The following is an 18,048-nucleotide window of genomic DNA, read 5'->3' as shown; positions in this document are numbered from 1 at the left end:
GCAGGTGTATTGGTTTCTTTGGCTGTGCAGTGTATCAGTGTGATGTCTTTGCATCTTCGAGACCATTTCATTGAAATATCGCGCTACTCTGTACTCCTTAGGTCGATACATGATCGCTGTGTGAACGATGATTTTCCACTTTCGCGGTTGCTCGCTACGCCTGGGCACATGTTAGGCGTGCAGACGATGGCTGCGCTGCCCATTTCTGCTTGCTGTTGACCACTTTCTGTACCTGGACCGGCTACTCTGGTCCCCAACAGTAGACGTGAATGGCCCCTGTCGTCTGCAATCTCTTGTTTCGGTAACCACCTCATTTCTGTTGTGTGTGCTCACTGTCAATAGTACTGTCGTGCCTCTCTCGATTCTGTGGCCGCACTTGCACCTGCTTTCATGCAAATAGCCTCGAGGGATGTCATGTTACAAGCTATCATGTTTTTGCTGTATATTTTTCTTCTGTTGCATAAAATAGTGCAGGTTGTGATGTCCACAAATCTGCTAGAATGTTGCTTCTAAAACTTTTACTTACAATGATTAACAATTTGCAACAGTGCCATCATTATTTTTGTTTCATACAACATAAAAAAGAAGTCGCACTACTCGATAATACATACTGCCATCAGTGACCGTATTCTGATTGCAGAATTTGTTTCTTTTCGCATTTATTGCAGAACTTCATCCTATTGCTCCATCGTCAAATACCATTTTTAGCATTTTGTTCTGTGTGTACTAGCCCTTGCTAGTTACTCTTACTTGTGGATCGTTCTGTGTTAAATGGAATCTCTAGACCATCTCCAATTTGAATGAACTTCCCACAGGTGTTCCCTATAGTTTCAAACTAAGCTGTGCAAAATTTTAATTCAGGATAAAAAGGGTCGAGGTTCTAGGAGCCTTTCACTGGCGGGACTGCAAAATGTAATGTGAGCTCTATGACAATTTTGGCGAAATTGAAGAGATCTTGGCCGAGCAGTTCTAGGCGCTACAGTCTGGAACCGCGCGACCGCTACGGTTGCAGGTTCGAATCCTGCCTCGGGCATGGATGTGTGTGATGTCCTTAGGTTAGTTAGGTTTAAGTAGTTGTAAGTTCTAGGGGCTGATGACCTTAGAAGTTAAGTCCCATAGTACTCAGAGCCATTTGAACCATTTTTATTCTTGAAATTATTAATGTGTAAACACACAACTTTGTGTGTGCTTTGAATTCACAATGCTAGGTATTATCACCTCCAGTTTTATTTTTGGTTAATTAGAAAGACCAGGTTTTCTTGTACTAGGAGAGGTAAGATTGAAAAACAACGACCCTGAACATATTACTGCCAGAACTTCACTGATTATTGTTAATCAACAACTGAAGGGTTTCAGTTATTTTTAGATGCTGTAATCTCTATTTGTAAAAGAAAATGCCTTGACTGACTCATCATCGCCCAGCCCAAACCGCTAAGCTTACAAACTTGAAATTTGGAGAGGGTGTCAGTCTTATATTGAAGGCGTCATGTAAAAAGGATTTTTCGAAATTCCACCCTGGGTGAAATAGGGGATGAAAGATTTTATGAGATTATTACATTCTGAAAGCATTTTTTAAGTTAAATCCATGACAATTTGTTTTAGGTGGACTAAACCAAAGTAAGCTACACCGGTGTCCAAAATTAAAGCAACAAACAGAAATTTTGCAAAGTTGCGTTTATTTTGCCACAAAACAGTATATACGGGTGATAGTAAAGTAGAAACAATGCAAAAAATACAGAATGTAAACAACTGCAACATGCGTAACAATAGACAAAAATATTATTCCTTTTTTCCAACTTAACGGATTTGCACACACATTCTGACAACTGATTAATGTGCTCAGTATCGGATGTGACCACCTCTTGCGGCAATACAGGCATGACATCGACGAGGTATGCTGTGAATGATGTCATCATTTTCATGTTGAGGCAGTAATGCCCGTTCCTCCAGCAGAGCTGCTCACAAGTCTTGGAGAGTGGTTGGTGGAAGCTGACGTGGTGCACCTCATCTCCATGTGCTTCCCAGACATGCTCTATGGGATTCAAATTGAGAGATCGAGCAGGTCACGCCATGGGTGCAGTATCTTCCGTTTCCAATAAAACATCAACCACCCGTGCTCTAAGAGGTCGACCATTATCGTCCACCACTCCATCCACAGCGCCCAAGTGCTGGGCGGAGCTTACTTTCACTGCTCTCTACATCCGCCCCCTCCCCCGCGTACCACCTCCAGCACCACTACCTCTCCGAGAATTCTTTCAGGGAGTTGAGATCAAACTGTAGTTGAATATGTGTACATTTAATTTTGCGAGAAGATTAAGCAATGAGGAAGTTGAATTCCAACAATTTTATCAAAGCTCAGACTCAGTTTTATGAATCAGTTGGTGGAGTGAAATGCCCAAAATATTCTACCAAGGAAATACAACAGGTGATGGAACTTGGATATATTGATGCAAGCCAAGAAGGACCAAAACTGAGAAGTGCTGCGTTGACGATATCCTTCCAGGAAGATGATAGCTTAAAATTGTAAAGAATGTAGCAACATAATTTATTTATCTTGTTGCAAATCGATTTCGACTGGTATCGGTCATCATCGGTGCATTCTTCTAACCGATACATGCCATAAGTAGAAGTACTGTCCTTGGCAGATTCTATCATAATTATTCTTTGTAATTTTATATTCCATGGTCGCTGCACAGAAAGGGAACCTTATGGAGCCCAAAATTCAAAAGATGATAGCTTGTTTCTTTAGTTACACTGGACATGTTGAGGCTGTTGCTTCAGAGGATTTGTTTCCCGACAGTCATCGATCAAATCATAAAAAAACTGGTAATGTCACATCATTCTTCACCTTGACAATGCCAGCTGTCACACAGCATGTCAACATTGTTTATGTGAGGAAAAAGGACATTGAATAAACATCACATTGACTGAATTAATCAGGAATTTCACGTAACTGCTTTTTTAATCAGGCTGTACCATTGTTGCTTCATGGGCCTATGGCAACTGATTACCCATGAACTTGCTTGCGGGCAGGTGCAATTAATGTAGGTTACCCACGAAGCAATTGTTTAGCATGTGGCCACTTGGCCGTACACTAACGGTGACTCTCCCAGATAGCCCCGGCACCAGTGGGTGAGCATTCTGACTGGAACATCCTGCTCTTAGATCTTTGTTGCAACCTAATCATTACGGCAGCCCACATTGGTCAATGGATGTCGGGAAAGAAGGATGTGTTATTGTCCCAAATTGTTGAAGTGGAACATTGATAAGAGCTATCATGTATCCCTGCATATCCAACGATCAAGTGTACTATGCTTTTCTTCGTTTGCAATTATACCTGAGAAATTAATTACTTTATGTCCAGGCACATGGATGCCAATTTGCAGACCAGGTGTTGTTTAGTTTTTTTAGACAACTTTAAAATGGTGGATACTTGAATACAGATGAGGCTCTGATGTACCTTTCACAGTTATTCATCCGATTCTAATTAAGTTTCCTCAAATAATTCAAAGATCACAAAGCAATCTTCTAGCAAAAGTTGTGCTTGATAGTTAGCTCCATGAACAGAACATTGATAAAAATATTTTTAGTTTCCTTTAACAAAAGGTACTAATTTGACACAAGGAATTCCAAGCTGTTTTTATCCCAAGGTTCTCCAGAACAAATAAAAACGTTTTTGTGAAAAAAATTTTAAAAATTGGTTGTGTTCATATTTAACAGTATGTGGAAGTGTGCACTAATTTGGGGCTTCTACATATTAATAACTTCTATAATACTTACAAATAGCTACTGCAGTTTGGTACACATGATAAGTAACTTCTCTAGTAAAGGGCACTCAATATACTTTGTTAAAAATCACTGCAGTCACAAAAATGATTGAAAAGTAGTTGCAGTTGATTTTTCCCTAACTTGGATAGGATAAAAATGGTGAAGGATAGTCTTGGAAATTTAACATTATGTTGAGCACAAAAATTTCCACATCTAGTCCACATATCTCCCTTGCATAGCCATTAATTTCAAATTTAAGCCATATTAAGTTTGTCCAAAACTGTAGTGGGTCTTGCAAGATTAATTGACTGTTATCACTTTTGACTCCGTTCCTGTGATTACAAGAATTCCTCTCACCGTATGAAGTGAATTAGTCTTAAGTGTAGACAGTAAGAAAGGTTGTCAACTGTTACATGAAATTTCTCCAGTTGTCACATTAACCATAAAATTCTGAGGCTGCTAATTGAGTGGCTACTGCCTATAAGTTCTAATTTGATGTTCGGAGCTGGATCTCCTGATGGTATATATTAGAATGAATTGAATATACTGTGTTACTCCTTTCATCTCATCTATCATTTCAAATTTGGTTTTAGTTGTTAAAGTGTGTGCAGAAGTGAGATTGAGAAGTGACTATGTTCAACTTGAAGCTCATTCCATGTTAAAATGATACAGTAAATAAATTTTGTCCTTTTGTTTCTGACAGGTAGTACCAAAAGACTACAAGACAATGGCCGCACTATCAAAGGCCATAGCAAAGAATGTTCTGTTTTCACATCTAGATGAAAATGAACGTTCGGACATATTTGATGCTATGTTCCCAGTGAATGCCTTGCCTGGAGAAACAATAATCCAACAGGGCGATGAAGGGGACAATTTCTACGTAATTGACCAAGGTGAAGTAGAGGTAAGTACTTCCTCTACCGTTTGCATTCTTTAAATGCAGCTTGGCCAAGATTTGCACTCCCTTTGCAAATGCATCAATGCTCCAGCTTTCCCCATCATTGCACTATTCAAAGAGGTGCGCAAGTAAGGACTGCAGTTGGGATCACAGCAAGCTGGAAACAGTGAAGGGAGTTTTCAGAACACAAAGGGATGACTTCTAGGAAAGGAATATTACAATTTTACTTTCAGTGTTTTGCCTTTACCAGTAGAATAAACTTTTGTCTCGATTGAGGAAGTTTGTTAGATAATTATGATATTAGAAGCAGAACTATACCTGTTATGTGCAGGGTGGCAAGAAAGTCCCTTTACACTTGAACTAAACGTGTGTAATAGTGTAAGATATTTAAGATTTGAACCTCCAGTGCTGATAATTGTTTGTACACTTCACGTGAATTGCAATGCGATTGTTACATAACTACCACATGACTGCACAAGGAGGAAAATAAAGTCTGTATTTTGACTGATTCATTGTTTGCCTTTCTGTGTTTGCAAAACAACAATGGCAGATAGCAGTGACTTCATTTGGAGTAGTACTCCGTAGTAAGTGTGCAGGTCAGTGAACAGAAGTAGAACAATGAAAATTTAGCACAGATGATCAAAAGTTTCAGTGAACAGTTTGGCAAGGAGCAACCAAATTATTGGTCTTTAATCCATCTACATCTACATCCTCACTCTACAAACTACTGTGAAGGGCATGCCCCAGCGTACCGGTTTTTAGCTTTTTCTTTTTTTTCTATTCCGTTCAGATATGGAGCACGGGAAGAATGATGTTCAAATGCTTCACATGCGAAGAGAGAGCATTTCACCTTGGAAGTGTTTTGGATGGCCCCCTCCCCCTCTTGTCATCCATCAGCTTGAAAGGAAATGTGTGCAGAAGTTAGTGCATCAGCAATTGGTTCACCCTTCCAGCCGACCAGAAAGCATGTTTCCGAATTTTTAATTAAAAGGAACACAATGCAACTCTACGTGAAACTGGACCTAGGCCTGCAAACATTGTGGCCAGTGGCCACCATTCTACTAATGGCTGATGACTTAAACCAATGGAGGCACATCAGGCTATGCAGGGATAAAGGTGGTGCACATATGGACATTTTGGATAAATAACAGTAAGAGTTATTAAAGTTACAAGGAAATAATTGCATGTGTAAAGGAACTTCCTGGTCACGCTGTATTAGACAAAGCATAGTAACATACAGACATTCGGCCCAAACATGCATTGTTCATAAATTTGTACACATTTTTATTTTACTAGATATGAGAAAAAGGGACATAGGTTGTGAAATGGGCAAACACCCAGAGTTTTGCAGGTTTAAGACAGAACAAGGGTGGAACTAGGTAAATTTCATTAAAAAAAAGTGCACGTGTTGATACAAACTTTTAAATTTGTATAAGAGCTAGCCTGCACAGTCATACATTGCTCTTTAGGAAATATTTTTGAAAGAAATGAGAAAATAAGTCGTTGGACCTACACTGGTATTACACTGTAGGTCCATCAGCTCGAACTCAGATTAATGTGAAACACCATTAGCCAAACATGAGGCCACTTTAAGTCAGTCAGGCATGTTGTATAATTTTGGAACATCTTTGAAAACATTTTATTAAGTGATTCAAGTGTTGAAACATAGCCAGTCATGTATTTTTTACAACTGACTGCTCCAGGAAATATTGTCATGAATGCGAATTTGATTTTTACGTTAAATTTCTGTTCAAAATCACCAATATTTTCCTCCAAATATGTAATAAAATGTTTGTCTCTTTGCATAGAGAGACTTACGGAAGCAAAATAATTGTTGTCAACCATAAGAGTGAGTTCAACATCCCACTGAGGATCACTGAGATACTTGTCCACTTTCCAAGGAATGTTGTAAGAAGACAAGTGCTTTACATCACCTTTGTGTTATTTCTGGTATTGTAATGGTGTTGAAAACAGTATCTTTTCCAACACATAATAGTGTGGTGGCATATTAAGCTCTCTTCTTGGGTGTCGAGGGATACAAAAGAGAGAAGCATTTCCCACTCAATATTGAATGATCATGCCTCTGCACTTACTGCTCTTCAGAGAATTGCGTACAGTTTTTTGTACTTAATGCAGAACCTTAATACTGTGTAAGACAGCTTGTAAAGTGAGCAAATATGTGGATATGTGGCAAGTAGAGAAGACTATTTTGGAGGCTAAGAAGGTGATTTTACCGCTCTAGCTGTTTTTGGCTAATATTTTCCTTTTCCTCCTCAACACTCCATCCAACACTTCACTGCATTTTGAGCATTAGGCAAGAGTATTGCTGGAGTATATCATCCTGACAGAGTTCCTATCAATACATAACCAAATACTTTAACCACAGTTGGAGACAAGTGTGAGACAGCACTTGTTCCTCTTTATATTCTAAAAAAAGGGAAATATTACTCTTTGTGATTTACACCATCAGATACCTTCTTCACACTAAGAGACAAATGCAAGACAGTGCTTTTTCCTCTCTATATTCTGATGCACAGCATGTGTCAACCATTACTCATTGCTACTAGAATAGACTTTATATTGTTCATTCTTCTTTAACAGGCAGAAAACTCAAGATAATAATTGTTGCCAGGTTCTTATCTCACACTCAGTTGTCCTCCAAAAAAACAGTCTCAGCATCATATTGCAGCAGCATTGAAGTCTCACTCTATAGTGACTTTGATGTTCGGCAAGGGCATTGCTCCTTATGACTACTAACTGTGACCACTTTCTGCCAACCACTCCCGATTGTATTCCTAACTTCCAACTGTTGACTGCCTTTGATCCTCTGCCCCAGTCGCTTATGTACTGATTTTTCGTGGATACTTGTGAGCATTTCTCCCATACAGTTTTTTTCCCATGACTCGCCCAGAGTCCTTCAGATGGACCTCTATGCCTCCAGAACCTTTTAGAAAGTGTTCAAACAATATAGCCGTTTGCCAGATCTGTTAATCACCTTGGCGCATGTGGGTGTTGTCCTCACTAGTCATTACGAGACCACTGTTTCCACGTCATGCTGTCAAAAAGACTTACTTCATACAGAGCATGCGGCCCAATTCCGGATTCCCATCTGACACCACATTTTGTGTGTTGTCTTAATATTACTCACAATAAAATTTTTCTCCTTCCCCCTCAGCCATTCCATTTCTTACATTCATAAATCTTAATAGCCACGATAGTGCACCTACAGTGCTGTTTTGGCCATGCTTGCTTTAAACCTTCTGTAAATACAGTGTCAGAAGTGATATTATAATAATAATAATTATTATTATTATTTCCAGGTATTTGTAAACTCCGAACTGGTGACAACTATTGGTGATGGTGGAAGCTTTGGTGAGTTGGCCCTTATTTACGGCACACCAAGGGCTGCCACAGTGAGAGCTAAAACAGATGTTAAGCTGTGGGGAATTGACAGAGATTCTTACAGGAGAATTTTAATGGGCTCCACAATTCGTAAGCGAAAGATGTACGAAGAATTCCTTTCTCGAGTTTCAATTTTGGGTATGTGCACATTTCATCTACATGTTGTTTTCCTGTACAATTCAGGACTTTAATAACTTCAGAATCTTATGTTATGGATTTAAACTAGACCTATGCATGAGCTTTTATTTCAATTTAGGTTTTAAATCTGTAATCACCCTGCACCTTACATCAAACAATGTATTGATATGTCTGTCTGTCAGTGTGTTTTATTGCGATGTCTTAACCATCACAAAATCTCTTTCAATAATAATAGTAGTAGTAAAACTTTATTATAATTTAACTGAATCTTCATCTCAACAAATGTTTTGAATTCATGTTTAATTGTTGTAGTTCCTCTGTACAGTGCTTTGCAATTTTGTTTTTGCTACATCAGTAATTTTGATTGTGGCACCAGAGCAAGTCCTAATATATCAACTCTCACTTAGTGGATCAATTCAAAGCTTCAAATTGGCACTGTTGCTTCTTCATTTTTCCAAACCTTAAAAGGCACATGTCAATGTTTAAGTCCTGGTGTAATGTACTATTTTAACTTGTGATAAGTCATAATCACAGCAAATACTCTACCAATATTAAATGATCATCATCTTGAAATAATAACCTTGAAAACATTCACTTTGTTTCTTTCCGATGCCTTGCCACTTATGACAGCCAGGTTAAATTGTGTATATATTATATGGGTGCAGCCTCTATTGGAAATAATTTTTCTGTGGTTTTCCAGAACATATATAACATTTTCATACTATCTTTGCACTTTTAGAGTGTACGTCTTCTTACTTTTTCCCATAATCAACACACTTGTGTATAAATTTTATGGGTCTTTGTATTAAGAGTAATGTTGCAGTGTCATAGTGTATTCCACCTTTTCCCATAGCCAATTTATCATTGCCTCACAAACTTAGTCATATTGTGCAAAAGTCAGCATTGAGATATTCCTTTAGTTTTTGAAAGAAAGAAATTTTACTTGATGTGAAAGCTGGGTTGTGCGATATGTTGCCTTACAAACAGTTTCTGCTAATCATTTCGTGAACAAGATTCCATGTCACATACGGGGGATTGTTAAAATTGATTGATAACTAGATGTTTGCCAGCTTGGCTGTTTCCTTCAGTCTTCATGATAATTTAATCAGTAACTATGGACATTATTCACTGAAGTGCCAAAGAAACTGATTCAGGCATGCACATTCAAATATGGGGATATGTAAGCAGGCAGAATACGGCGCTGCGTTTGGTAATGCCTATATAAGACAATAAGTTTCGGCACCGTTGTTAGATCAGTCACTGCTGTTACAATGGCAGATTGTCAAAAATTTTACAATTTTACACTTTTTATCTGAAGGCTATTGATGGCCCATGTATGTAAAAATATAACTGAATTCAAGATCATGATAAAAGGCTAAAATGAAAATTTTGAAAACTTTTCAGAAAGTCTTGACAAATGGGAACGATTGACAGTTGCTGATGCACTCGAGCCAGTATCATTTGAAGATGGTGAAACAATCGTGAGGCAGGGAGAACCAGGCGATGATTTCTACATCATAGTTGATGGCACAGCTTTGGTGCTGCAGTATAGAGCAGAGGGGGATGAACCTGTGGAAGTGGGCCGTCTAGGCCCTTCAGACTACTTTGGAGAGATTGCATTGCTTTTGGACCGGCCACGAGCTGCCACTGTTGTAGCAAAGGGTCCCTTGAAATGTGTCAAGCTAGACCGTGCCAGGTATGTTGAAACATTATCACTGTAAATACTCGTAGCATATATTGGATTGAGTACCATTTCCTTTCATGTTGGTCATAAATACATCATGCACACAGATATTGTGCCACAGAGATGGTCAAGTGACATGCTTTTTGTTGTTGAAATAATTACTTAGTGTTTGTGAAAATCTCCTCATCTCACTGTCCCCCTCCCCGTCCCGTATAACAATAATGTTACATTCTCTTTGTGATATTTTTGCTGCAATAATGTGCTCAATCTTTTTTTATGACAGTGTTCCTCCATTTTTTTGTGTGGAATATAGTGTTCACCAGTTCATATCTGAAAAAGAGGAAGCTATATTCTAAAGTGGTAGTACTGCTGGCTCCCTGTTCTGTCTGTCCAAACACTGAATACTTTTAGGCTCCTATCTTCATAGTTCACAAATTTATATTTGTTTCACATTCAGTAAATGTGTTGACAGTTTCAGTACTAATAATTTTCAAGGTTGTTATTTGTAAGAGTAGTAGTAAAGGCACCATTCACTTCAGAACTGAGGTGTCGAGCAATTGACTGGCACACAAACAGAACTGAAGTGGTGCTGAATTTTGAGTCAAAGTTTTCCTTTAGGGGTAACAAAAACATACATAAACAACAAACCTACATTTGCCAAACCTACTGCATCCCTCCAGTGCTGCAATGAAATTGAGTTGCAGTCTCAGTGACAGAACAGCATAGTCGGACTGAAACCACACACACACACACACACACACACACACACACACACACACACACACACACACACACACAGGGATGCTATATTTACTGTGACCCTATGTCACAGTTAAATCTACAAGCATAGTTTCTGTGATTTTCTTTTCTTTGTAGTCATATTGAAAATATGACAGACATAATTATTTCAGTTTGAAACTAGCTTTATTGGTACAGTAGACTCTCCTATCCAGCTTAATGTGGCAGAAGGTCAAACCAGGTAACAAAAAGCCAGATTGGCCGGAGGTAAATAAATTCTCTCTTCAGACCCCAGCTGTACCATTCAAGACACACTTTTTTTTGTACCAAAACCCAATTTTATTGACATTTTCTGACTTTTAATATAGACACGTTAGTTATAAGAGTGTGTTATGTACGCATGCATCCTTCAAAAATCATTACAGGAAACGCAAAGGATCTGCACTGTAAAGTTTGAATGTATGATTACACATGCAAAAGGCCGGGCCTAACAAAAAGCAACAGGTTTGAGGTCTTAAAAATATCTTTGATATATGATTATTTCCCTCCTTCAGCTTTCTTCGGGCTGCAGTATCAGTCCACTTATGCAAACAGAAGATTTCAGCTGATGTTGCTTCCTCCTGTTAACTTACTTATTGCAGTGCTGCATCAGTCACCTTGAACCTTTCCGAATGTAGAGTTAGATTCCTTCTGCCTCCTCTTCTGTTACTTCCTCCTGCATCACCATTTTAACAATATGATTGTCAGTTAGTTTAATCAACTTCATTATTTGCCATCCATTTTCTGCGATAGCCTCTGCACTGACATCATCACAGCCCAGTACATCATGGAGGACTATTATTATGATATTAATTATGTAGCCTGGATAGCACAGAGCCCAAATAGTAATGAGCCAAATAGTTCAGAGTCTACTGTATCAGAAAAGAGGTTATTACTTCAGATATTTGATTTGGAATCAGATTTTTTTTAAAAAAAATGGGTTTAGATGTATGGAATACCTGTTCTTTCATTTGAATTTAGTTGTATTATCAGACTGCAGTTTCCCCTCTTACTAATCTGTATGCAGGACATGAGTGCTAGGCTCCTTCAGAATACTATAACCATGTAATGACAATGAAGCAGAAGGTATTTTTCCAAATTCACTTACTTTTCAACTAGAAACAGAGACATTTCAGCAACATGATGGTTCCATTTCATGTACGCTATGGAAGGTCTTTGTTATAAGGCAGAAATTGCTCCTGAGAACTTACTAACGTTTACTGTAATTTGTAATATAAATGTAATAAAGTCCCTTATCAACTGAGATGTTCTTAAATTTCTTGCTTGTTTTTGTGTGCTTGTATAGTTTAATTCTCAAACTAGTTGTGTTTTTGTACTTCAGAGGGCAGTCTCACAGATTTAGTATCTTTATAGACTACATACACACACTGTATAGTACGTTTGTTACTTGCTTTGAAAGCTTTGAAAGCCCTGTAAGCATTGGTCACAGCAGTCAGCCACCAGGCTCCATCAGTGACTCAAGAGAACAGTAATAAGTCACATATTTAGCTTTTTCTGTTTGTTTCCATAATTTAATTCTTAAATTGGTGGTAGTAGGATAGATAGGGTGTGTACATGCTGTGTGTGGACACAGGAGCAGCTGGTCACAGTTTGCAGCAGCTGAAAAGTATTATAGTCGTGGTCATGCCTCAGTGTGTAGCAGTGGCAGAGCATCTTGTGTGTCCCAGGGGACACCTCAGATGTTGCTTGTTTTGCCCACAGGCTCTGCTGCCGAGGCACCTCACAGCATGTCTGTTGCAGGGGAATCTGTGTTAACTGCAGGATGAGTGACAGATTGTAACAGATTCGTGTCACTTGAGGCGGGCAACTGTTTGGCCTTGCCCATTAACCCTTTGAGTGAGCAGGTGGCAGCTTCCTCGGCAGGGTCCGAGCAGGCACATTGGGAGGGGGGGGGGATATTTATTAGTTATTGTGAGTTCCGATGTTGGGCAAATTATGGAGCCCTGTAGGAAGTGGTGTCGAGGACTGGAAAGAAAGTCACTGTGGACTAAACATGTGTGCAATTGGGGGAGGGGGGGGGGGGAGAACCTCATCGGAGATGGGGAGAAGGCCCTACCTGCATCTATCGAGCCCATGCAGGGGCAGTCATTTGCAAGTTATGGCTCACATCAGAACCAGTGACACCTGTCACTTTTGTTCTCAGGCGATCCTCAGTTTGTACATTCGGATGGCAAAAGTGTTAAAGACTGAGTTCCTATGGTTGTGAGCTGAGTGGAGAGTCTTGCCCAAAGGCTCCATTGATTCTGTGGTGGCCAGGCTGCAGATCTCTGGATCTTTGTTGTGGGGTGGTGACCTATAGGACTCCCTTTATAGTCGGGGGTGTACTACGCAAAGCAGTACTTTTGGTGTCCACTGATGAATGCTAGCCAATCAATAAGTGCAGAGAGCAAAGTCGGACGATGTAGAAATTAAAGGCACTTTAACAGTTAAAATATTAACAATAAACTGTTGGAAGTATTTCTAACAAAGTTCCTGAATTTACTGCTCTTCAGCAAAGTTGTTGTCTACAAATTATTCTCGGAACCGAGACCTGGCCGAAACTTGAAGTAGAAAGCTCTGAAATATTTAGCAAGGCGTGGAATGTTCATCAAAAGGACAGATCGCCACCATAAGGGGGCGAGTGTTCATTGCTGTTTACAAAAATATTGTATCTATCAAGGTCTAAATTGAATCCGACTGAAGTTATCGGGATTTGAATAGTAGGCCTAGGTGAACTAAAGTTGATTATCGGATATTTCTACTGTCCAAACTGTTCCACAGTAACAGTTACAGAACTGTTCAAAGAAATTTTACCGTCAATAGTGCAGAAATATTCATATCGTGGAATATTTGTTGGAGGCAACTTTAACCTACCAAGTATAGACTGGGACATCTATGGAGTTTTGCAGGTGATATGGACAGACAGTTTTGTGAAGCACTTTTGAACAAGCTTTCCGAAAATGGTCATGAACAGCTAGTTAGACTTTTTACTACAAACAGACCTGACCTTATCGACAGTGTCAGTCTAGAGACAGGGATTAGTGATCAAGATGTCATCATAGTGGTAAAAAAAAAAAAAAGTTGCTAAAGTTAATGAATCTGTCAAGTAGTGTAGGAGAGTATTTATGCTACAAAGGACATACAAACAGCCGTTGGCATCCCACTTCGATAGGGAATGGACAACATTTAGTTCCAATGTGACAGACATAGAGGAATTATGGGCAGAGTTTAAATTTATTGTAAATTGCTCCATGGATAAGTATGTGCTGAGTGGATGGTTTAAGGACAGAAAAGACCCACTATGGTATAATAATAAAATTGGGAAAATGGTGAGGAAGCAGAGATTGTTGCACTCTCAGTTAAAAGGGAACACACTAATATTGCCAGACAAAAGTTGAAATTCATGTGTCTGTAAGAAGATCAGTGCATGAAGCATCCAACTTACACTGTCATATCTTAGCAAAAGATCTTGTCAAGAAAGTTCTGGTCTTACGTAAAGTCACTAAGAATTCTATCCAGTCACTAGTGCACCAGTTTGGTGTGGTAATAGAAGACAGCAAAAGGAAAGCTAAGGTCTTAGCATTTGTGTTTAAGAACTCATTCATGCAGGAGGATTGTATTGACATACCTTCAGTTGACTGTTGTACAGATTCCCGAATGGAGGACATAGTGATAAGCTTCTCTGACCTAGAGAAGCAACTGAAAGAATTCCAAACAAAATAAGTCGCCAGGTCTGGATGGAATCCCAGTTCAGTTTAGCAAAGAAAACTTGACGGCACTGTCCCCTGACTTAGCTTGCATTTATTTTGAATCTGTCACCTAGCGCAAAGTCCTAAGCGACTGGAAAAGGCACAGATGACTGCTGTATATAAGAAGCATAAAAGAACTAACTTTCTATATTGCAGAGGAATATCCGTAACTTCAGTTTGCTGCAGAACTCGTGAACATACTGTCAGTTCGAATAAAATAAAGTTCCTTGAGATGGAAAAGCTGCTGCCCTCAAATCAGCACAGATTTAGTAAGCGTTGTTTGTTTGAAACTCAGTTTGCCTTTTTTTCCACATGACATATTGTGAACTATGGGTCAAGGGCAACAGGCAGATTCCATATTCCTAGATTTCTGGAAAGCATTAGACACAATGGCCCACTTCAAACTGGTAATGAAGTTATGAGCATACAGAACAGGTTCCCAGATGTGTGAGTGTCTCGAAGATGTCTCAAGTAACAGGACACAGTACATTGTGCTGAATGGCAAAGATTCATCAGAGGCAAGGGTATCATCAGGAGTGGGCCAGAGAAGTGTGATAAGACCACTATTATTCTTTATATGCATAAATGATCTGACAGACAGGATGAGCAGCAATCTGGCTATTTGCTGATGATGCTGTGGTGTTTAGGAAGCTGTCATCATTGTGTGACTGTAGGAGGATACAAAATGGCAAAATTTCTGATTGGTGTGACGTCTGTCAGCTAGCTCTAAATATAGAAAAATGTAAGTTACTGCAGATGAGTAGAAAAACAATTCCTTGCTGTTCAATACAGCGTTAGGAGTGTGCTGCTTGACACAGTCACGTTCTTTTAATTTCTGGTCCTAACATTGCACAGCTACATGAAAAGGAATGAGCATGTAATGATGATGGTAGTAGAGAAGGTCAGTGGTCAACTTCTGTTTATTGGGAGAATCTTAGGGAAGTGTAGTTCATCTATAAACAAGAAAATGTATAGAAAACAGTGTGACCAATTCTTGAATTCTGCATAAATGTGTGGGATACCCAACAGGTGAGATTAAAGGAAGACGTAGAAGCAATTCAGAAGCATGACGCTAGATTTATTACTGGTAGGTTTGACCAGTGCACAAGTATTTCAGAGATGCTTAGCGAACTCGGATGGGAATCCCTGGAGGGAAGATAATGTTCTTTTCACAAGCCACTATTGAGAAATTTGAGAACTGACATATGGGACTGACTGCCGAACAGTTCTATTGCCACCAACATACATTTTGTGCAAGGATCATGAAGATAAGAGTAAAGAAATCAGGGCTCGTATGGAGGCATAAGACAGCTGTTTTTCCCTCGCTCCTGTTGCGAGTAGAACAGGAAAGTAAATTGCTAGTAGGGACACAAGCTGCACTCTGACATGCATCATACAATAGGTTGTGGAGTATGTATCTAGATGATCACTTTAGTATTATACTAGACATGGTCTTATGCCATTTAACACTTCTGATTGTGAACTATTATACCCAGGGAGGTAAAAAGAACTGATACGCAATTAAAGTTTCACTATATAGGGCATTGCTTCACATGAGTGATTGGTACGGCACAAATTTATGATTATCAGTGACCATATTCTCAATGACCCAACTATTTGTAACATGTTAATGAAAGTGAGTAAATGACTAAACAAAAATTGGTCTTCTTGCATTCCACAATTATGTTTTAATATTTAGGGTAAAGAATGTTTGAATAGTGATAAGAGTGAGCAAGAGAAGAGCAGCTGGTGCAGACCAGAGAGAGACGTAATTTAAAATTATGATTTTAGAGTTTCTGAATGTTAATGCACCGGAGGAAGCCAGCACAAAAAAATGTGTATTGACATGTTGAATGTTGCTGCATACTAACTCTCCTTTCCCCACACATGTAACCAGCATGACAGCTTTACTGGTTCAAGAAAAGATTATGAAAGAACATTTTACTTTGTTTTGTATTGACTAATTCCTGTCATTTTCTTTTTCTCAAGCATTTCGCGTCTTAACTAGCTGTAGGGAAACTACATTTCACATGAAGATTACAGTACTAATTTCAGCTAAGGTAAAAGTTTTTCTTTCCCTTCTTGTCATTAATATTCTCATGTGTTGTTTCAGATTTGAAAGAGTACTGGGACCATGTGCAGATATTTTGAAGAGAAATATTACACAGTACAACAGCTTTGTGTCCTTATCTGTTTAATGGTGCTGCAGTTGGAATTGTAGGTTTAATAGCTTGACATTCACTGGCAGTGTTAATGTGCCTGTTATAATGTCTCAAACAAATAATTACTTACGGTTTGCTGATTACAAGTTCGTAAAAAGAAGCTCAAACTTTTTAATGTAGGCGAATATATACTGCATGTGAAACTCTGATGAATGTTTTCCCCCTATTTTCCATACTTCATGCAAAAAAGCTGCTTAATTTTTACTTACACAACCATTTCAAACAAATACAGACTAGTGCAACTGAATGTGCATTTGTTTTTTTGTTTTTCTCTGAAGATGGAAAAAATATTTATGTACATTAAAAGAAACTTTTGTTATAAGATAACTGGGGAAGAGGTTGTTGAATGCAGCTTTTTTTTCTTTTTTTTTTTTTTTTGAGGATAAGGAATTTTAATCATATAAAATATTACAAATTAAAAATATCATATTTATTGACAAAGTTATAAAAGCACTATGTATGTACATTTTCAAGAAATAAAGTTTTCAGCCATTGAATGAATGATAATTATTACATTCTAGTAGTCTTGTAACATCTTAATATGTAATTCTGGATTGAGCTTGGATGTTTCTTTCCATGATCATACCTGTAAAATTGCAATTTTATACCGTTCTAAGTTTTGTGTATGTGTTAGTCATGTGCATAACTTAGTGAAGTTGAATTTCTATCAGTGGACAATAAGTAGCTCATACAGTCTTCATTCCTATATAAAATCAGTAAGTCATATTAGAGCAGTCAGAATCAGTTCTAGTTCACTTACAATTTTTGCTGCACTCATACCTTACCTTGTCTCCAGCAAGGTTGCTAGCAACATTAACATTAAGTGTTAATGAAATCCATGAAAACCTAAATCTGGATGACTAGACTGAGATTTGCTACCACTGGGCCATCTTGCACGATGTACCTGCAATGACTAAAGATGCACAGACATAAACGTTTATGCTCCACACATTCCAAGCCACATGTTCATAATCCAATACCGCGACTTCATTGCTCTGTGAACTTTGTTACTCATAGCAACTGGAAAAAGCTATACACGCTTTTCATTTGCATTTCATATATCACAAAGTCACATGCTTGCAATTGTGAAATGAATACTGAAAACATGCAATGAAAAACTCCCATTTATTTTTATCCCAACTGCAAAAATAAAAATCCTTCTTGCAATAATTAAAGGATTAGAAGCAGTTAGGAATTTCCTAAATAGCATTTCAGCGATGGTGAAGATGCTATTAAAATACAGTCCACCATACATCAATACATCACCAATTTTTGGCACTGATATTTACGGAAATGTTGCATTATGCGTGATTTACATGCAAAGTGTTGGAAGAAAGAGAAATTTTTCGAAATGTCAGCTACCTGGAAACACCGAAGATTCCTTGCGTATGTGGGAAAATTGCATTCGTT

At 38.5% G+C, this 18,048-nt stretch overlaps 1 protein-coding gene across 4 annotated transcripts in view; it reads left to right on the top strand.

Annotated features, from left to right (window-relative positions):
• Window positions 1–17,135, top strand: part of LOC126475374 (cAMP-dependent protein kinase type I regulatory subunit) — a 268,912-nt gene extending 251,777 nt beyond the window's left edge. For all 4 annotated transcript variants that reach the window (XM_050103193.1, XM_050103194.1, XM_050103196.1 and 1 more), the window contains exons 3-6: window positions 4,472–4,672; window positions 7,987–8,206; window positions 9,611–9,902; window positions 16,530–17,135. In XM_050103193.1, coding sequence (XP_049959150.1) covers window positions 4,472–4,672; window positions 7,987–8,206; window positions 9,611–9,902; window positions 16,530–16,614 — 798 coding nt within the window. In that variant the 3' untranslated portion in view covers window positions 16,615–17,135. The remainder of the gene's footprint in view (window positions 1–4,471; window positions 4,673–7,986; window positions 8,207–9,610; window positions 9,903–16,529) is intronic.
• The last annotated feature ends 913 nt before the right edge of the window (window positions 17,136–18,048 follow it).

The sequence above is a fragment of the Schistocerca serialis genome, chromosome 4 (assembly GCF_023864345.2).
Source record: "Schistocerca serialis cubense isolate TAMUIC-IGC-003099 chromosome 4, iqSchSeri2.2, whole genome shotgun sequence".
Taxonomy (NCBI): Eukaryota; Metazoa; Arthropoda; class Insecta; order Orthoptera; family Acrididae; genus Schistocerca; species Schistocerca serialis.
This window is presented reverse-complemented; position numbering and strand designations above follow the sequence as displayed.